Genomic DNA, 22,652 nt, shown 5'->3' on the forward strand with positions numbered 1-22,652 from the left:
GGTCTTGAGGTGACCTTGCAGATTACAGATAAGAAAGAAGCCTCTGAACTTCCTCTCTTCAGACTTATTTTATGTAAGAGAAAAATAAATTTCTATTTTGTTTAAACTAATGTTTATTATTTTATGCAGCAGTAGATCTGATAGAAAGTCTAACTAATACAGAGTTTGCTACCTGGAAGTGGGATGCTACAAGTAATCAATAAATCATAAAACTTGGGGCTGGCAGTGGTGGCTCACGCCTGTAATCCCAGCACTTTGGGAGGCCGAAGTGGGCAGACCACTTGAGGCCAGGAGTTCAAGACCAGCCTAGGTAACATGGCAAAATCCCATCTCTACTAAATATATATTTTAAAAAATTAGCTGGGCATGGTGGCACATACCTGAGATCCCAGCTACTTGGGAGGCTGAGGCACAAGCACAGCTTGAACGGAAGGTAGAGGTTGCAGTGAGCTGAGATCATGCCATTGCACTCTAGCCTGGTCAACAGAGCAAGACTCTGTCTCAAAAAACAAAACAAAACAAAAACCAGTAAAAACCCATAAAACTTGGAATTAGTTTTAGAGAGGAACTGGGGCTTTGAGGAGTAAATTTTCTATACTTTGCTGGAAACCTGGTTTTTTTTTTTTTAAACTATTATTTTAAGTTAGGGGGTACATGTGAAGGTTTGTTATATAGGTGAACTTGTGTCACGGGAGTTTGTTGTACAGATTATTTAATCACTCAGGTATTAAGCCTAGTACCCAATAGTTATCTTTTCTGCTCCTCTCCCTCCTCCCACCCTCAACCCTCACGTAGGCCCCAGTATCTGTCGTTCCCCTCTTTGTGTTCATGAATTCTCATCATTTAGCTCCCACTGATAAGTGAGGACATGTGAAGCCTGGAAATTCTTATCATGCAGAGGTAAAATAATTAGTCTATTGCTTTCTGTGCCTTGGAAGGCTGACTGTGCATCAATTAAGACTATAACATCATAAAAAAGTATAGGAAATGTTTACTTTTTAAAACCTGTATTATAAAAATCTGAGATCTGATAGTTCCCACATTAGAATGAAATGGGTTAGAAAAAGGGAGAGAACAAAAAAGAAGGAAAATGTTGAATAGAAAAAATAAGATATTTATTCCTTGAGAAAAGGAAAAAGGAAAAGAGAAAATATTTAAAATGCTTGCAGGGATGGGCAAATAGCATTAAACCAGAATATGGGCTTGGCAAATTTTTAGAAATAAAACAGTTTTATGTTTTAAAATTGGGGAATTGCCAATATCAGTTCAGAATGCTGGTTTAGAAAAACCTGGGCATATTTTCTATTGATAAACAGCTTCACTCAAATCCTTTGAAATCTTTAAAAATAAATATGTGAGATACCCAAAAAGTAAATTTATAATTTTAATTACCAGTGCCATATACCTGGCACAATACATTTTTGGGGTATATATCACAATATTGCACATGGATGGGTTTCAGTTGTCTGTCATCAGACTTTCCCTAGTTTACAATGACAACCCTTCTAGACACGTGATCTCATTGTAAAGTGAATGCTACAGTTTTATTTTTTAAATATAAAAAATATTCTTGCTGTCTATGTGTTTTACCAGCTTGCTGGCATTTATGGAGAAAAAAATTCGATTGACAAAACGTGTCCCAGAGAGTTATAAAGTTTTAGAAAGAAAGGTAGATGAAAAGTAATGTAATAAAAGAAAGTCTGGCGTAAACCACTGGTGAGAACACTTAACAAATTAACTAATATTATTGCAGATGGAAGAGTAACAACTTGTAATTCAATGAAAAATTCAGTGAATATCTGAAACCACATGTGCTATTGCTGAGGACAGACAGCCTGCATACAGAAGTAGCTGCATGAAATTGGTCCAGAATAACAAAAGTAATCCTCCTTATTTGTACCTGGCTGACACTGGAAATGCACCATGCTAATCCAATAGTATGCATTCTGATTATTTGCAGGAAAAAGACAAAAAAATTAGTTAAGAAGTTAGAGCCTGTAGTACCAGCTGCTTGAGAGGCTGAGGCCAGAGAATTGCTTGAACCTGGGAGGCGGAGGTTGCAGTGAGCCGAGATCACACCACTGCACTCCAGCCTGGGCAACAGAGCAAGACTCCATCAAAAAAAAAAAAAGAAAAAGAAAAGAAAAAGTTAGAACATATTTACTCTTTAATGAAATTCATTTTTTCTTAAAAACATCTTGCAAATTTGCTTGCTGACCAGTCTTTGAATTACATAGATAAACACAAGGCATGTCTTTTTATTATGACGGTTAGAGATGGTAACAATAATTTCAGTTAATTCTCATCAGCCACAATAGCATCTAATTATTATTGAGAACTCATTTCCATACGTTTTCAGAGTTATTATTATACCTAGATGTTTTGAAGCTGCAGGAAGAGATAATATTGAACGCATAACTGGCCTTAGAGGCATTAAAGTAGTATCTTTAAAGGTCAGAATATCATCTTTTCCTTCTATTTGTAACCATGAAATGCCTGGAACCACCATATTTATAAATATAGTATCATTTAAGTGTGTCTTCTTCGGAGGGGAGATAAGCTGTTATTAAATCATGTGCTGCCTCCCAGTGGTGATATTTCAGAGTGCACAGAGAAAAACAAGGTCTTCAGGGTATAAATTTGTACATTTGTACTTTCCATTTTTCTTCATTCTTTCAACAAATGTTTATTGCCCACAACATGTCAGGCACAGTGGGAAGTACTGGTAACACAGATAAAAATAAGAGCCCTTCTGCTCAAAAAACAGGATGTAGAATATGAGATTAAATATGCATAGAAACTCCTTTACTTGGGAACTTTCCACCTAAGACTATCCATGGATATTTTTATGAGTGTTATGCTCAAGAGCAAAGCATACCAACTTGTCCCCAGCAGTAGATGATGTTATTTGTCTGGTAAGGTAAGTTAGTTTTGCAGTTATTTAGTTTATTCCAAATTTGCTGGATTTTTATGTACAGGCATATCTCATTTATTGTGACTCACTTTATTCTGCTTTGCACACAATGTGTGTTTACAAATTGAAGGTTTGTGGCAACCTTGCATTGAGCACATCTATCAGCATTATTTTTCCAACAGCATGTGCTTACTTCATGTCTCTATGTCACATTTTGTTAATGCTCACAATATTTTAGATTTTCATATTACATCTGTTATGGAGAGCGATGATCAGTGTTATTTTATGTTATTATTGTAATTGGTTTAGGGTGCCACAAACTGTATCCATATAAAGCAGCTGACTTAATTGATAAATGTTATGTGTGTTCTGACTTCTCCACTGACCAGCCATTTCCCATGTCTCTCTCTTTGGGTCTTCCTATTTCCTGTGACACAACAATATTGAAATTAGGCCAATTAATAACCCTACAGTGGTCTCTAAGTGTTCAAGTGAAAGGAAGAGTCGCACATCTCTCACTTTTAAATCAAAAGCTAGAAATAACCAAGTGTGGTGAGGAAGGCATGTCAAAAGCCAAGATAGGCTGAAAGCTAGGCCTTTTGTGCCAACAATTAGTCAAGTTGTGACTACAACTAAGTAGATTTTTTGTTTGTTTGTTTTTGTTTTTTTTTGAGACAGAATATCGCTTTGTCACCCAGGTTGGAGTGCAGTGGCATGATCTTGGCTCACTGCATCCTCAAACTTCCAGGCTCAGGTGATCCTCCCACCTCAGTCTCCCAAGTAGCAAGGACTACAGGTGCACACCACCACACCTGGCTAATTTTGTTTTAATTTTTTGTACAGACAGGGTTTTGCCATGTTGCCCAGGCTGGTCTCGAACTCTTGAACTCAAGTGATCCACCCACCTCAGCCTCCAAAGTGCTGGGATTACAGGTGTGAGCCACTGCACCTGCCTGAAAAGTTCTTGAAGGAAATTAAAAGTGTCACTTCCGTGAACACATGAATGATAAGAAAGCAAAACAACTTTATTGCTGATATGGAGAAAGTTTTAGTGGTCTGGATAGAAGATCAGACCAGTCACAAATTCTCTTAAGCCAAAGCCCGATCCAGAGCAAGGCCCTAACTCCCTTCACTTCCATGAAGGCTAAGAAAAGTGAGGAAGCTATGGAAGAAGTTTGAAACTAGCAGAGGTTGATTCACGAGGCTTGAGGAAAGAAGCCATCTCTGTAACATAAAAGTGCAAGGTGAAGCAGCAAGTGCTGATGTAGAAGCTGCAGCAAGTTACCTAGAAGATCTAAGATCATCGGATAAGCTAAGATCATTGATGAAGGGGCTACAATAAGCAACAGATTTTCCATGTAGATGAAACAGTCTTCTTTCAGAAGATGCCACCTAGGGCTTTTATAGCTAGAGAGAGGTCAATGCCTGGCTTCAAAGCTTCAAAGGACAGACTGACTTTCTTGGTAGTGGCTAATGCAGCTTGTGCCTTTAAGTTCAAGCCAATACTCATTTACCATCCTGAAAATCCCAGGGCCCTTGAGAATTATGCTAAATCTACTGTGTTCTATAAGTGAAACAAAAAAGACTAGATGACAGCACATCTGTTTTATGGCATAGTTTCTTGAATATTTTAAGCTCACTGTTGAGACCTACTGCAGAGATTCCTTTTAAAATATTACTGCTCATTGACAATGCACCTGGTCACCCAAGAGCTCTGATGGAGATGTACAAGAAGATTAATGTTGCTTTCATGCCTGCTAACACAACATTCATTCTGCAGCCCATGGATCAAGAAGTAATTTCGACCTTCATCTGATTTATTTACTTATTTTTGTATTTTTAATTGATGTATCATAGTGATACATTATTATGGGGAACATGTGATATTTTGATACATGCATACAAAATGTGTAATGATCAAATCAGGACAACTGGGATATCCATTGCCTCAAACATTTATCTTTTCTTTGTGTTGGGGACATTAAAATTCCTCTAGCTATTTTTTCCCCCAACCCCCACTAACTAGCTATTTTGAAATATATAATAAATTATTGTTAACTATAATTTCCCTACTGTATTATTGAATACTAGAATTTATTTTATCTAATTGTATTTTTGTATGTATTCACCAACTTCTTTTCACCCCATAAATCTTACGATTTAAGAAATTCATTTTGTAAGGCTATTGCTGTCACAGATGTGGATTCCTCTGATGGATCTGGGCAAAGTAAGTTGAAAAGGATTCACCATTCTAGATGCCATTGAGAACATTTATGATTCATGGGAGGAGGTCAAAGTGTCAACATTAACAGGAGTTTTGAAGAAGTTGATTCTAGCCCTCAGGGATGACTTTGACGGGTTCAAGTCTTCAGTGGAGGAAGTAACTGCAGATGCAGTGGAAATAGAAAGAGAACTTGAGTTACTGTTAAAGGGTACAAAATTATAGCTAGATAGGAGAAATAAGTTCTAGTGTTTTTACCACTGTAGGGTGACCATAGATGAAAATAATACATAGATTCAAAGAGCTAGAAAGAGGACATTGAATGTTCCCAACATGAAGAAATACGAAATGTTTGAGATAATGGATATGCTAATCACCCTGATCTGATTACTATACATTATATTTATGGAAAAATCACTATGTACCCCATGAATATGTATAATTGAAATTTTCAATTAAAACATAAAATTTAAAATGGTTAAAAAAGAAATGGAACCTGAATATGTGGCTGAATTGCTGCAATCTCATGGTAAACTTAAACAGATGAGGAGTTGCTTCTTACAAATGAGCAAAGAAAGTGGTTTCTTGAGATGGAATCTACTTCTGGTGAAGATGCTGTGAACACTGTTGAAATGACAACAAATAATTTAGAATATTACATACACTTAGTTGATAAAGGAGTGGCAGGGTTTGAGATGAATGGACTAATTTTGAAAGAAGTTCTACCATGGTAAAATGCTATCAAACAGCATCACATGCTACAGGGAAATCTTTCATGAAAGGAAGAGTCCATTGATGTGGCAAGCTTTAAAATTTATTTTATTATTTCATTTCATTTTATTTTTATTTTATTTGAGATAGTGTCTCTCTCTGTTGCCCAGGCTGGAGTATAGTGGTATGATCAAAGCTCACGGCAACCTCAGCCTCCCAGGCTTAGGGATCCTCCTGCCTCAGTCTCCCAAGTACCTAGGACTACAGGAAGGTATTACTATGCCTGGCTGATTTGTTTGTAGGGAAGGGGGTGTCTCACTATGTTGTCCAGGCTGGTCTTGAACTCCTGGCTGCCGTGATCCTCTTGCCTTGGCTCCCCAAAGTGTTGGAATTATAGGCGTGAGTCACTTTGCCCAGCCTGTTGTCTTATTTTATGATATTGCCACAGCTATCCCAACCTTCAGCAACCATATCCCTGATTAGTCAGCAGATGTCAACACTGAGGCAAGGCCCTCCACCAGCAAAAAGATGACAACTTGCTGAAGGTTCAGATGATCATTAGCATTTTTAGCAATAAAGGATTTTTATACTAAGATACGTACATTTTTTCTTTAGATAAAATGCTATTGAATACTTAATAGACTACATACAGAACAGTGTAAACAATTTTTATGTGCATTGGAAAACTAAAACATTCATGTGACTTCCTTTATTGCAAAATACACTTTATTGCAATGGTCTGGAAATAAACCTGCAATATTGCCAAAGTATGCCTGTAGTTTTTAGGTATTTTACTCACATTATTTGCTCCATTTTACTAGTAAGAGAAAGGCTATAATAGAAAGAAAAGATAATTTTCAAAAATGAAAGAGGCAGGAACATGACAAATGACACTGTCTTGTGGAACATAATTTTTTCGAGTAGAAGTGATGCTGAAGGATAAAGAATGAACCATGCAACCTGTGAAAAGCGCAGCTCTGGAGTAATTGAAGGTAATCCAGAAATGGTGATTGACAAAGTACAACAATTTTAAGTATGTGGATAGAAGATCAGAGTTAGTGTCTGAAGCCTGTTGAGCTAATGCTCATCCAAGAGCAAGGGAGGTGATAGTTAAGCACAGCTGATGAACTTTTGTTGCAGCTCTTGGATGAAATGCATTGGTTCAAAGCTGTGTCACGCTGGGCAATCATCAGAGAGGTGATGCTGGTAGTGCAGTTGCCATGAATACCTCTTCAAAGCTGTGGAGATCATCAAGGAGGAGTGTGGCCTATTACAACAGATTTCCAACACAAATGAAACTGTTCTTTTGGGTTTTTTAAAAATAGACGCACAATGGAATGTGTCAGCATGGAGGTAAAGGTATACATTAAGAAAATCTGAACAAGCATTTTTCTATTTGCTGTAAATACATCTTATGTCTATAAGAGGAAAGCCCCTAGTCACCCTGGACTTAACACATGCATGGACCTGTGAACCTAACTTGTTCGTGAACAAAAGAAACTTGCTTGCTCAGGAATTGATAAAATGCAACAATTATTCATTCGATGATCACAAAATATGTATTGAGTGACTATTATATGCCAGGCACTATTTTAGGTCTTTGGGATGCAATACTGGAAAAAAAACAAAAACAAAAACAAACTATGGTCTCTGCTCTCATGGAACTGTTACTTTAGTAAGGCAAGACAGAGAATAGACAATAAAATACTAAACAAGCAAATTATATATTATGATAAAAGGTGATACATGCCTCAGGGAAAAGAAAAAATAGAGCAGGTTAAGGGAGTTTGGAAGTGGGTGGAGGAGAAGATGTGATGTGCAATTTCAAATGAAGTAGTCAAGGTAGGCCTTCATGAACAAAGAAAGGAGGTGAGGAAATGAACCACATGGATGGCTGAGGGAAAGGTATACTAGGAAGAGAGAACAGCACATGCAAAGGCTTTGAGACAGGAGGCTGCTAGTGTGTTTGAGAAAATGCATACAGACAAGTAGCACAGGAGGAAGAAGAAAAGGAGTGAAAGAAGATAAAGTTGCAAAGGTATCAGGTAGCTAGATCATGTAGGGCTTTGTGAGCCATTATTCTGTAAGCTCTTACTCTGATAAAGCAGACACACCCCTGTATTTTCTAAAAACCATTAACTTTCTTTGCCAAATGGCGATACCAGGTTTTACTCTCACATGCCTTGCCAACATTTGGTATTATTCTCTTTTCTTCTGTTTTGCCATTTGGATGGGTGCAAAATGGTATCTTGCTTTAATTTATATTTTTTCTGCTTGAAAGTGAGTTTTAGCACCTCTTCATATTCTGCTTAGCTATTTGGGCTTTGTTTCTGAAAATTGCTGTCTTCTTTGACTATTTTAAAAATTGTTTTCCTAGAATAAGTTGTTAATGTACAGGATTTAAAAAAACGTTTATGTATCTTCAGCCAGCCTATTAATTATGTCTATTGTATCCTTTGTTGAGCAGAAGCACTAGATTTTATTGTGGTTATATTTATCCAAAAATTATTTTGCTCTATGGTGTGAGTTTTCATTTTGGGATCTTCTTTCAGAAATCTTTCCTTACTCCTAGAACACAAAGATATGGGCCTGTGCTTTCTTCTCTTAGCTTTGTTAATAGATTTCCACATTTTGGTCTTCCATCTGGAGTTTACCTATGCAAAGCATATAAGGTAAGAGGCCAGCTTCATTTTCCTCCCTATAATGAGCCAGTTTTCTGCCAACACAATCTATCATTTCCCCATTTACAAACATAAATGGGGACAAAAATATCTTGTCTATTTAACTTACACAGATATTGTATGTGAAATGGCTTAATAACCTAAAAGGACAATACAATATTAGTTGTTATTGTGGTTTCATTTGGAAACATGGCCATTTCAGTCTTCCCAAACTATTTTCACTTTTTGGGGGAGGCCATATCTCAGGTAGGTCTTGTTGGGGGCTTTAGTTTAACATAGACGGTGATACAACTTATCTCCTAACTCTGATCTTCTAATCTCTAGCCTTCTCCTTCAGGTATCAAAATGAAGAAATTGTTCTGGCAACACCATTTTCAATTGCCCGTAAACAGCTCACAGTAGTATAGATTGAATGATAGAATAAATTCATTACTGTTGAAATGAAGTAATGAATGCAATCATTTCCATTTTGGTCACTTTTACTGGCAAGACCTAGACAATGTGAAAAAAGTTACCAGGCAGCTCTCAGTTTCCCTGAAAAATGAACTTATCTAAATTAGAAACCTGTAGTTATTCACCTTTATATGCCTAATATGTGGCACAGTAATTGGCACATAGAAGCTAATAAATCCTGAATAAATGAAGAAATACATATAGTGTGGCCTAACTGGTATGTTAGATGCCATCAGTGGGTTCACACGGGGAGCTGTGGGATCCATACAGAAAGTTCTGGTAACATGACATCACTGTAATTTTGGTTTGAGGCAAAGGAGAGAATGTTCAGCCCCCAACCTTGTCCCTAATCTACTAGTGGAACTCCTGGCCTCACAGATAACAAGCCTAGATATCATGTCACATGATCCTGTGAAAGTAACTTGACCTCATATCTTCTGTTTCCATTTTAAGGAAATGAGAGAAGCACATCTGTTCAAACACTGTTCAGTGTCTGCCAAAGCCTGAGCTTCCAACAAGAAAGATGTCATTGTAAAGACCTGCTCTTACTGTGGATGGGAAACAGAAGGTTCTGGTGAATGAACAGAATGGTTTTATTAATGCAAATCACCCACGGGATTGCCAATTTTCAGGAAATGAAAATACTCAACTAATAAACAAGAGCCCATTTTGCTGCTTGTTAATTCTGTAGCTTTGGAGCCTCAATCTCTCTAAGCTTCTGCTTCTTCATTTATCGAATGGGGGAGATAATAACATCTATCTTTATAGAGCAGGAGTCGGCAAACATTTCGGTAAAAGGCCAAATAGCAGATATTTTTGGATTTGCAGGCCCTACGGTTTCTATTGTAACTACTCAACTCTGCTGTTACAGTGCGAAAGTGGCCAGAGACAACGCATAAGTGAATAGGAATGGCTGTGTCCTAATAAACTTTATGCATATAGAGATTTGAATTTCTTATTATTTTTACATGCTGCAAAAAAAACTGTTCCCCTTTTGATTTTTTTCACCTATGTAAAAATCGTATTTAGCAAAACAGATGCAGATTGGAATAGGCCCTTGGGTCATAGTTTGCCAACTCCTATTATGGAGCTTCTATGATACATAAATAAGGTTCATCGTAAGGGCCCTATAAATGTTAGCTATTATCATCCTTATTATTATAAATTGTTCAGGTAAAAAATAATTTGAAATTACAGATGGAGTATGATGACCACTGTGTAGTGTACTGTCTGGACTCAGACAGTATGGGTCTGATATATGTATGTCCAGGTCTAACAGAAATATGCCAACACACTAACAGTTACAATGTTAGGATAATAAGATCCAGCTTAAGATGTTTCTGTTTTTTCTTTAATAAAACATAAAAATTACATTAAATTGAAAAGATAACTTAAAAACAGACTCAATCTTGAGAACAGTTCACAATAATATTTAATATAAATTTTGTAATTCAGAAGGCATTTCAGACATTTATGCTGTCTGGGGATCATTGTTAAGCATTAGTTACAACTGTGGAAGACTGCAGACATGGAGACCAAGACTGTAGGGCTAAATCTGTGCTGATCTTATACCACATATAAGAAGCAGCTTTTCAAGGAGGTCTACCTTTACTCTTCATGTCCTCCTTATAAGTGTGGTTACTGCTAAAAAGACAAATAAGTCCATCGTCTGTTGAAAGAGATAGACAAGCAAATCACCAAATATAGTGCATATCGAAGGCGAAAGCAGTAGGAGAAGAAAGGCAGATCATCCGGCCCAGTCTGGAGGTAGAGGTGGTCACAGATGAGTAATTAGAGAGCACTTCCCAAAGAGGTGGAGATGGAGCAAAATTCTGATGGAAGAAGTGAAGAAAGCCAGGGGAATAGTGTAAGAAGAGCATTGCAGGCAAGGAGTCGGGGTACCCCATGGGGAAGCAACATGGGGCAATGGCTGGGGGCCAGATAGGGCACTGAGGGATAATTGAGTATAGCTGGAGGGGAGGATGCCCGCAAGATGGTGGGGAAGATGGTGCTATGGAAGTAGATAGGGGTCTGTGGACTTTGTATCTCATAGTCAGGATTTGGGACTGTGTCCTAATCATTAAGTCAAGTTACTTGACCTGTAAACTTTAGTTATTTCTTAGTAAAGTGGTAGAAATGATGCCTACCTAGTAGTATTAATGCTGGGGAGATTCAGTGAGATAATGTATTCAGTCCTTAATAAACGTCAGAATGTTTTACATTATTGAAATTTATATTTTCAAAATTGTTTTAAAGTAATTTTCAAATGAAAGTTATATGTTTTTCCATAAAACACTGCAATTTCAAAACAATGCCTGTATTTGATAGTCACTAAGCTTTCAGAATTTTTCTACTAGTTGAAGCCTCATTCATGAAGGAGAATAACTTGTACTGTCTAATTCCAGATAGTGAGGAAGCCAATGGAAAGCAAGTATTAATACAAGTTAGCATGGGGTGGGGGGAGCCTCCTAAATAGTCTGCATTGCAAGGGGACTTGGAAGCTGATCATTTGCTATTTAAGAAAAAAAGTACAAATAGAGGTTCCATTCTAAATGTTTTGTTTAGGAGTCCAAAACCAAAATAGTTATCATTTAAATGTAGTTGTCAGTGAAAAATCTATCCTAATGTATTGATAAATATGATTTTTATATTCTTGTTATTTTTAATATGTATTTATACTTCATCAATAATAGGTTAAAAAGAGTGATCTCTAATTCTTCAAACGTAGCCATGTTCTGATTCTATATGACAAATTTGTTTTGAAGGGGAAAAGATAAATAAAAGTCATGCAAATAGGAATTACAATTTAATCTTTGGAGACAGTATTTAAAAAAATATCATGGGTACATAATTTATGTCAGACTATTACTTAAATAGTTTCTTGGAAAACGTAAGTTGAATTTAAGCCAACAATCAGTTTTAAATAATTTAAAAAATAACCCTTGCACTTAACTATTGGAAATAGCAGCCAGAAAAGTTTAGAAGCAAAAATTACAAAGATTAATCATTCTCCCATCTTTACTTCTGACATGTGCTGGGATTGCTACTCCTTTATAGTCAGTTTCCCACCTGTAAAAGACATTGTATGTGTAATCCACAGACTTCCAGGGCTGGAACGTGGAGTTGCAAGTAGGCATTAATACACTCTGAGAATAGAAAGATTTTGGTTTCGGAATTCTAATTATTCCAGTTCTTCTACTCTCTGTTCTGCAGGACACCCTAGCTCCTGCTTCCCAATATATACTCAATATACTACATCCTCCAGTGCTATAGAAACTAAGAACGAAAGTCTATTATTAATTGACTGCTACATCGATAATTTGTTTTGTTTTCTTCCCAACAGCAGTCAAAAGGAAATGCCATGAAAATATTAAAAATTGATGTATATCTTTAGGAGAAAAGATGCAACATGTAGCAAGAACCAAAAAAATCTACTTATTGCCCTTTGACCTACTAATTATTCTTCTGGAAAATGACCAAGCACAGACATATAGTAAAAAAGAAAAAAATGGAAACAAACTTAAAATGTCCAATAATTAGAGAATGGTTAAGGAACCCAGAATCATAAATTGACAAAATATTATGCAGTCATTTAAGAGGATATGGAAAAAACTATGAAAATACATGACAAAATTATATACAATAATGTTAAGTACATTGTATATGTATGTATTGATTACAAAAATGCAAAACCTATGTTATAAAATATTGAGGAGAAGAACTCAAAAGACATATAAGCGTGTCTGGTTTACATTGCATGTGGTGTTTCTTTTGAGCAGAGGGTTTTTTGGGATGATTTTTGAAATAGCAAAAATGCTGCTAGGATTAACATATCACTTAAGCTTTCTCTCTTTCTCTTTCTTTTTAAATATGGCCCCTAAAGATGACCTGCACCTTGTACTTGCCCATTTTATCTCTTTTTATGTCCCCGAGGAAGTGTTTTCTTCTCCTAATAAACATTACGAACCTATTTATTCAATAAATGAATTTACTATTTTAGACAGTTACTCACTCTTTGATGCGCCCATGAATTTCCTTTCGCCAAAATTCATGATTACTTAGAGAAGAAATACTCCCTCTTTTCTTCCATGAACGAGCTGCTCTGTCTTTAGCATTGTCTGACATCATCATAACCTATGGAAGAAGACTTTTGTAAAATAGCAAAAGAAAGATCCGGAAACATTTTAGTTAGTATAACAGGGACTAATCTCAAAGTACACAGATACTTTTCCTACCATTTTTGAACGGGGAAGTGGGGTTTCCTCAAGAGCAATATATAATATTTGTTGTTATTCTGATCAGTGAAACTGGAACTATGATAACTCTGAAAATGCTTATTTATGCAATAGTATAATTATTTACATAAGCAGATATTAAGCTATAGCAAAAATGCTTAGCTGATGAAGATGGAGGTCATTGACAAAAGATATGCATGTATAGCAGAAAGATGCTATCCTACATCAGAAACCAATATTTGTATTGCCCCCCAAATTTAACCATAATACAACTTTGCTAATTAATATTTGCTGTCACTGTTACATTTTATTTTTGAGGCAGGGTCTTGTTCTGTCACCCAGGTTGGAGTGCAGTGGCATGATCATGGCTCACTATTGCCCCAAACACCTGGGCTCAAGCATTCCTGCCAACTCAGCCACCTGAGTAGCTAGGACTGCAGGTGTATGCCATTAAGCTGGGCTCATTTTTAATTTTTTGTAGAGATAGGGTCTATGTTGCCCAGGCTGGTCTTGAACTCCTGGGACCAAGCAATCCTGCTTCAGCCTCCCAAAGTGCTGGGATTACAGGCATGAGCCACTCTACCTGTCCTATTTTATTATTTTAGAGACAGGATCTAGCTCTTGTTACCCAGGCTGGAGTGCAGTGGCATGATCATAGCTCACTGTAACTTCAAACTTCTGGGCTCAAGCGGTCCACCCACCTCAGCCTCCCTAGTAGCTAGGACTACAGGCCTGCACCACCATGCCTAGCTAATTGTTAAAAATTTTTGTAGAGACAAGATCTTTCTATGTTGCCCAGGCTGGTCTTAATCTCCTGGCCTTAAGTGATCCTCCTGCCTTGGCCTCCCAAAGTGCTGGAATTACAGGCATCAACCACTGTTCCTTACCCGTCATGACTTTAAAAAATAAAATTAGGGGTAGGGAGCTAGAAAATAAATAAATAAATAAAAATAAAAATTAACCTTGCTTTCCCAAAGATTTTTTGTTGTTTGTTTTGTTTTCTCGAGCAACATTTACATAGTTTGTAAGGAGCAAATAGGACTTAAATTTTAAATAAATAATTTATTGGAAAACTCCCTCCTTCCTACTAATACTTGTTAAAAAGCTGGTAGTAGCAATGGACTTCCCAGAACTTAGACTATAACTCTAATAATGCCCTCATTGTCTACCTACAAATTTAAGTATTCATTTAAATTATTTCATAATCTATAAATGTGAGAGCCCCAATAAGGAAATACTGTGCTAGACACCAAAGCATAAAAATAGAATAGAATCCATGCCTTCAAGGAGCTGGCAGTTGAGTAGGTAGGGCACACAAGAACATACCCTAAAACCCAGTGGCATCAATGTCAGAGCAGAGGTGCTGTGTGTGGGTGAGGCAGGCAGCATGGTGTGTGTGTGCACGTGAGTGTGAGCATCCTTGAGTGTGTACCTGTGAGTGTGCATCTCTGTGTGTGCAGGTGCCTGTGTGTATAAGTGTGTCTGTGTTCGTGTGTAGGAAGGTGAGTGTGTTTATGAGTGTGGAAAGACACACAGCCTGATGAGGTGGGTCATTCAGGTTTCGCTGCAAAGCCACATAGACCCATCTCGGCCTCAGCTGTTTCCAAAGATGCCCTGCAGGCCGCCCCCTCCCCAAGAAAGGCCAGAGTTGGGACCTGGAGGTCCTCATGGGTGCGGCCAGCCACAGGAAGACCGCCCAGGCTCAGGGGATGACCTTGCTGGCCGGCTCTGCGTTGGCCATCACTCTTGAAGCCCAGCCATGCAGTGGGGCAGGGGACGAACGGTTGGGACTGACTTTCAGTTCCCAAATTTGGGATCATTTTTTCTTATGTGTTGGGGAGAGGAGGAATAAGGTGGCGGAGAGATCGAGGCCAAGTAGGGCCATTTCTCAACAAAGGGTCGATCCCTTGCCCCCTGTCCTTCCTTTGGGGTCCAGACGCGCTGCAGAGAGAGCCGACCCTACCTGCAGCAGGGAGGCTTTGCCCGGAGCCTCCCAGACCTCCGGCACTGCAGACACTGCGCGCGGCGCGACTCCCGCGTCCCAGGCTTCATTCAGCCGGCGGCCGCCCGCGCACTCCCCCTGGACTCTGAGGCCGGTCTCCAGGGTGACCTCAAACAGAGCCCTCGGCCCGCCCCGGCCGGACTTGGCCGCTGAGTGGCCCTCTGAGCTGCCCTAAGGATGTAGAGGATCTCATCTTCACTGCCCACTGGGGGTCGCCCTGAGCCCGGCTGCGTCCTGGGTTGGCGGCGAGCTGGAGGGGAACTGGTTCATTCTGTAGCGAGGAAGACATTTGGGACTAAAGACATTTGCACCCCTAGGGCCCCTCATCAAGTTCCTTTTCCCGCAGACATCAGGGGCAGGAGTGGGAAATGCTGCGGTTTCCTAGCACAGGAAATCCGAAGCGCAAAGACAAAGTAAAGTAGCCCTGCCCTTTCCCCGGCCCCTAACGCTGCTTTGCACGTTCCCCCTCCAAGGCACAGGCGGTGGAATGTGGAGGTAAATGAGCACTTACATTGGCCAGATACCCCAGATACCGATAAACATTGGGATTTAGTCGTCCCAATAACTCTGTCAAGAAAGGAATGTTTTCCCTTTAAAGGATTGGAAAATTGAGATTCTAAAATGTTAAATAATACGCCCACGGCCCCTGAAACTCATGGTCTTAACTCCAATGTATTACAAACCGGGCTGGGTTCCTTCGTTTTCCTTAACAAGACTCTTCTGAGCCTGTTAATGTCTAAGAAGCTTTGAAATGAGGCTGTTTGGGGTTGAGGACCTACCTGCTGGTATGAATGGGCTTTTCCTCTTCTTTAGCGACTATCCCCAGCCTAAGCCCACTGGGCCTCCCCAAACCAAAAGCAAACAAAATAAACACTATAGGGACCCTCCTGTAGTAGGCAATCATTGGAAGCAGAAACAAGATGCCTCCAAGCATCTAGCCAAGGGCATGACTCCTGATGCGTGTCCTGCTGCAATTAGCATTAGCTGACAGTAATACATTGGGATTCCGGTGGAGCACAGTGTTAGGATAGTGTTGGAAGAAGAGAAATAGATATTTTTGCCCATCCCAATCTCTACTCACACAAAGATAAGAACAGGAAAGGATTGTTGATTGAATATCTACTATGGACTAGATAGGAACTGCTAGGTGATGGATAAACATTATCTCATTGAATCTGTTCAGTGACTATGACATAGGGGACATTACTCTATTTTTTTTTTTAAGATAAGGAAATGTAGAATCGTTGAGTAACATGCTCAAGTCGATATTTAAATCACAGAGCTGAGAGTTGTCTAACTCTTAACCTTTGACCTTTGACAGACCTTTGGCCCACCATCCCTACCCTAAACATGGAATGAAGTTTTCCAGAAATGTGGGTAAAATTTTAAGAGGCTGACAGCAAAAGATATTCACAATTCATTTTCATATTTTTCATTTATTTTCCAGAAAAAGAAATCACATTTCAGTAACAACTTACATATAGAATTAAACGTTGTTCTGGAATGGGAGCCCTAGTTGCAGTAATGTGTCATAATAAATAATTGCATATTCAGGATTTTGTGAAATAGGTGATTGGGAAAATTATGAACAAAAAACATTTCCAAAAATTATTATTTACAAAAAGTGATATCCATACTATTTCTAACTTATAAGGCAAGTAATGTTAAGATGGTCTCATGATTATCTTCAACAAGTCAATGACACACTTTCCTGTCACCATTGCCCAGCAGAGAGCTTTGCTGCAATTCTGTGAAGGAGCAAGTCTTCGCTTCCGTTGTTGGTTTTCTCTTGAGCACAGCATAGAAGCAGTAAAGCTTTCATTACAGACTAAGCAGTAATGGCTGTCAGAAAAAAGTATACTCTTTTGAAATAGACGTGTAGGAAAAAGGCTGGGAATCAACATTTTGACTAAACTTTAAAAGTATCTTGAGTATTTTAATTCACAGTTTTGTAAATATTTTATGCCCAAGGTATTTTTGTGAAATTATGTACTTAGTACAAGATTAAAAAGAAACAGTGTATTTTTGCTACATAGATCAAAGAGAGCTCTAAATAAAGGCTACCACCAAATCAAATTACACACAGCATTTTCCTTAATTGACAGGATTTCATTACCTATAGAAACACAGCAAAATCTTTCTGAGATTCCTAGATTCTTATATTGTTCAAGTTTAAAAAAAATCAATGTCTTACATGGCCACTTAGTAGGAATGAAAATTAATATCCGAGTATTTAATTCATATGATCTTTTACTATACAAGTGAAAAACAAACAAAAACTCTTTTTAATAGAAAACAATAGTGCTCAAACAGCTTAAAAAGCCAGCTGTATACATTACTGCTTGGCCTGTGGTGAAGCTCTGTTCATAGATAAGATTAATATATCATCATATCAACACTTGGCTTTTTCAAGAAAAATTATTCAGCAGCAATTTTCCAATTCCCCTTAGACAGAGAGGAAAGAGACACACACACACACACACACACAGAGAAAGAGAGAGAGAGAGAGAGATAAAGAGAGAGAGAATATGAATTAGATAGGAGCCAATCTCTTTCATGTATGTCCATTTAACAAAGCAAGAACTAAATTCTGACCTGAAAAATCAACACAGCTATATGAATTATCATTCTAGCAACTTGAAAAGGAAAAAAAATCTGACTTTGGATCTTGTGACAGTGGTTCTTGTGATAGTTACTTGTATGATTTAAAATACCTTAGAGTGATGGTGAATGAATAATATCAAGCATTTACTTTGCGAGAAAAAAAAGTCAAAAAAGTAATGTAAAACTGAATGAGCGAGATGGAATTAACATTTGTATGATATACTCATTCAATGGAATGTTTAAAAATTATAAATGGCTTATGATCTATCAGGCTGATTCACAAACTCTGGATGGATTAAAAACTGAACTATCTTTAGAGAAATGTAAAGTGATTCAGTTTGATTCTTTTCTATATGATAACAGACAATTTAACCAGGAAGTTTTTAAAGAAACTTCATTAATTTGGTATAAAAGTAACTGATTGGCAAAGTAAAGCAAAGCAAAAAAAGAAAAAAAAACAGCAAAAAAAAAAAACCTATGAAATGCTCATTAAAAGAGTATAGAATCTCACAAAATCTGTGCTAAACAGTGCACTGCTCTTAGCTTTCCCCAAAGTGATTTTAATATAATTTCTGACAAGCTGATGTAAAAATACTGTCAACATTGATCTATCATGATTCAGTTTCCTAAAGCTGTTTAGTAAAACGTTACTGGAGATTATTCACTGGCATTAATTCCACATGGCAAAGAATTGGAAACATCTTCAACAGATAGGGGTCTGATATGCTGGTCATAGGTGCAAGCCTTAAAAATAATACAAAAACAATTAAAATAATTTTATTGTTTTGTTTTGAATATTTTAGATGATAAAGTTAAATTCACTAAGAGATACTAATGAAATTTAAAATAGATAACAATTCATTTGAAATGACAGGAATTCTCTTAAAATTAAAACAAAATTCCAGAAGCGTTTTTTTCAAAGCATTCCTGGTTATTTTATTTACAATTATTGAAGGATATATAAACTAGTGTTAAAAGAAAACTTTTCCAAAGGTTTCTCAAGGTGTGCTTAGAAAAAATTTTTTTTTACCTGATTCAATAACTTTCTTAAGCTTCATTAAAACACTAACATTTATTGTCAATGTCCAAAGAGAGAGAATTATAGTATAGGACTATTTGTTCTCAGACCACAATGAACATCTTCCAGAACACAATTTGTAAAATACTGGAATATTGGTGAGCATAGCCCAAATACACTTTACTTCTTTTCTTTAAAACATTACGGGACATTTAAAAATATATTTGCTTTTTGCCAAAACATTTTTTACAAGGATAAAGATGTATTTAAGATAGGCAAGGTATTACTCTAGGGATAGAAGGAGGCAGTTAGAAATCAAAGGAAAAATAATTTTAGAAGTTAAACCTAGAGAATAAATTATTATACCCATGGTCAATGTCAACAAATAGGTGTCTTTTCCTCATAGACATACCCATTTAGGAGAGAAATCAGATATTAAACGTGAGGGCCAATCAAGAGGTTCACCATGGTCAACTCAACAGACTTTACATTTGACATTCCTTCATGAAAGATATTTAGATCTTAATTAGATGTCAGCAGTGCAACTCTAGCTTGCAGAAGACGACAGAACATTGAAGCAATGACACAAGGGAAAGGCAAGTGTTTTGTTGTTGTTTTTAATATTTAGAGACTTAAGCAATGTACTCCTATCTCATTTTCCTTCCATACACTCCACTGACAAAAAGGAACATTAATGGTAGCCATATTTAATTCATAAGTGAGAGAATGGCATTTAGATACTGTTTTCCACATGAAAAAAAAGCCTAAAGGAGCAGGGAAAATACAACAAAACCTTAAGAGGAAAGTGCACACAGTAAAAGACGGTGAGGCTGGTCATCCAAATAGTCCCTTTAATCAATGTAACTTGGATTGATTTGTTCATTTATATCAACAATCTAATTTGACTCATTGCATGGACACATCATATTATATTAACTTTCAAAGCTATATTTAGAGATCACTCTTGTTTTGATATTATTAAATATAATGTAACACTTCCATTTTTTAAAAAAATTGCTGATCAGAAAACCATGTGGCAAAATGAGTACATTTAGACGGAATGGGATTTTGCTCAAATGTATAATCTTTTGGAAAAGGAAAAGCTTAAATACAGACACATACACACACACTCATCTGTTTAGTATGTATCTGCATATTTTACTGTATTGTTCAATTTAATTTACAGCCTGTGGTTATTTTGAGAAAAAATATTCGTGCAACTCTTTTAGAATGAGGCTACCACATGTTTGTAAAGTCAAAACTTACAAAATAAATAGGTTCAACTCACAAGTTAGAGATCTGAATGTCCCTTGCAAAGAAGGAAATATTGATTAGGATTTTGTATTTGAATAAATAACAGCTTGCAACTTCCCTTCTACTTCAAGTCTTTTAAAACATTGAAGAAAAGGACAGAAATATGAAAATGAGAAAACGCATTTCAGGCTACTTTGAGACTGAGATAGTATAACAGAGTAACTTTAAGAAAAAGATAGGGATTTTCCTAGGGAAAAATTTTTTTTAAGATTGGAGGAAATTAAGTGGACTGAATGAAAAATAAACTGACTAGAAAAATGGTTTTCATCTTAGAATTTAATGCTTAAAATCTGATATAATGTCAGAACTAAGAAGGACCTTAGAGATCTACTAGAGCAATGATTCTCAAATTTGGGGCACTTATCAAAATGTATATTCCCAAATCTCATCCCTAGAAGTTTATGCCATCAATACAAATTTATCGATGCCTACTGTGTATAGCTTGTATGAACTTGATTATACATGTTTCCTTATAATGCCACAAAAGGTGGTATATCTGAGTAAAGTAGAATCATGGAATTTCAGAGATGGAAGACATTGACATGTGGTAGATCATTTTGTGTTGTTACGGTGTTTAACAATGTTTATCAGTGCCTACTACCTTCCAGGCATAGTGGTGACCAAGCCAAAATCATTAATAAGTGATGATACAAAACATTAATAAGTGATGATACCAATCATATTTTGAGAAGCAGTGATTCTTTTTTGACAGTTTTGTTTTTGGAATTATCCTTATTTTGGTAATGGTTTTTCATGGTGCCTTCTACCTTGGCATTCAAATGGAGTATGTATAGTGACATAAAACAGATTGTTTTGTTCAGGATGGACAAAGCAATTAAGGCGTTTCCTTTGCAGTCAGAATAGCTGGGTTACTTTCAGCTGCCGTGTCATTTTGGGGAGATTACTCTATTTAAGCCTCAGTGTCATCACTTGTAAAACAGGAATTAAAAAGAGTACTTACAATTTTTTGATTGATAAGAGGATTAAATGAGCTAATATCTCTAGTGACTGGTACATGGTACACACTCTGTCAATTTTTATTGTATATCATTCAATTACTGTGATTTTACAAGTTTGCTTATAAAGCCTCAAAAGGTGGTTTATCTGAGTAAATTACAACTGTGGAACTTCAGAGTTGGAAGACACATGATAGATCATTGTGTACTGTTATGGTATTTAAACCATGCTCTGGGGAGCCCCGATTTAAACTGTTGGAGAAACTCCTGCATTGCTTTGAGCTGTTTTGCCTACCAGGATTCCATGTGCAATTTTATTAGAAAAAAAGCCCTGCTGTTAAGAAAAGCTTGAAAACCACTGGCAATCCCAACTCCCCATTCTAAAGATGAGAAACTGAAAAGGGCAGTGACTTGTCCAATATCATATGGCAGGAGTCAGTGGCAGAGCCAAGGTATTACAGTTATCTGCTTTTCTAAAAGAAGATTTAGAAATGGAAATATTTGTAATTATAGCTCAAACACTTTGCTGACTAAGAATATATAAAACAAACAAATTCTGTAGTTTGACTGAGGGATTCCTATCTATTAACTCAAAACCGTTTGAATTGTGGACATTCTTTCTTTTACAGGTGAAATATAGTCCCAAATACCATACAGTGAATTTCCATTTTGGCTGTGGGTGTAGAGAAGAACACAGCTTTAAAAATGATTAAAAATTTAATTCTTAGTAATTATAAATTTCAATTATGATAAAATTCAGACTAATTCTTGATAAAAATTTATTTTTAAAAATTTCACGAAAATATGGATTTTATTGGAAAAGAAAAACAAAATTTCCATGTTGCCAAAATAAAGTAGCATCATCTATACTTTTTATCTTGCTAAAGCAGAACCTTTTAAAGATCATAACGTTCAGGAAATGGTGTTCTGGTTAACTGGAACAATTTCTTTTTGTTTTAACCCCTAGTACTGAAAATAGTTTTAATACCTACTAGTTCATTTTATTCTGACTTGGGAATAAAATGAATAAATGAATCTGACTTAATGTCTTTGATAACTGAGACTCTTTCATTGCCTGGGACCATTTTCAGGACATGAATTCTTATTCTACAGTACTGTGGATATAGATGTAACAGGAGATTATAATCTACAAAATTAAAAAGAAACAACAAAATGTCAAAATGCAAATCCCTGATACCAGCTTATTGTGTTATTATTTGATCTCTTTTCTGAAAGGTGAAGGGATACATTTTCTATTGAGGTTCTGGTTATTCATAGTTCAATCATTTTGAAATTGTTGACTCCCATTCTGTTCCATAAAGACCAGTTAAGAGATTCTAGGATTTCTTCATAGTTTCTAATTTAGTCCCTAGAAAGATTTGAATAATGTTAGAGATTACTGTAATCTATGTTTTTAATTAAATTTTCAAAAATCAGTAAAATAATTTTTTGGGAAAAAACCCTTGTGTTTAATTACTAATTCATTCTAGATCTATACAAAATAAAACAAAATAAAATATAAATACAAAGACATGAGAACCAG

The 22,652-nt window shown here is 36.6% G+C and overlaps 1 protein-coding gene across 3 annotated transcripts in view; it reads right to left on the minus strand.

Moving 5' to 3' along the window:
• DYNLT5 (dynein light chain Tctex-type family member 5) overlaps window positions 1-19,465 on the minus strand; it is a 30,841-nt gene extending 11,376 nt beyond the window's left edge. Inside the window, exons 1-2 of one of the 3 annotated variants that reach the window (XM_003806947.4) lie at window positions 15,179-19,465; window positions 12,993-13,114 (exon numbers count right to left, since the gene is read on the minus strand). In XM_003806947.4, coding sequence (XP_003806995.1) covers window positions 12,993-13,111 — 119 coding nt within the window. In that variant the 5' untranslated portion in view covers window positions 13,112-13,114; window positions 15,179-19,465. Of the gene's footprint in view, window positions 1-380; window positions 7,005-12,992; window positions 13,128-15,178 lie in introns of those variants that run through there. The other 2 variants (XM_034967030.3, XM_055117676.2) reach the window with 2 other exon arrangements.
• Window positions 19,466-22,652: the final 3,187 nt, after the last annotated feature.

The sequence above is a fragment of the Pan paniscus genome, chromosome 1 (assembly GCF_029289425.2).
Source record: "Pan paniscus chromosome 1, NHGRI_mPanPan1-v2.0_pri, whole genome shotgun sequence".
NCBI lineage: Eukaryota > Metazoa > Chordata > Mammalia > Primates > Hominidae > Pan > Pan paniscus.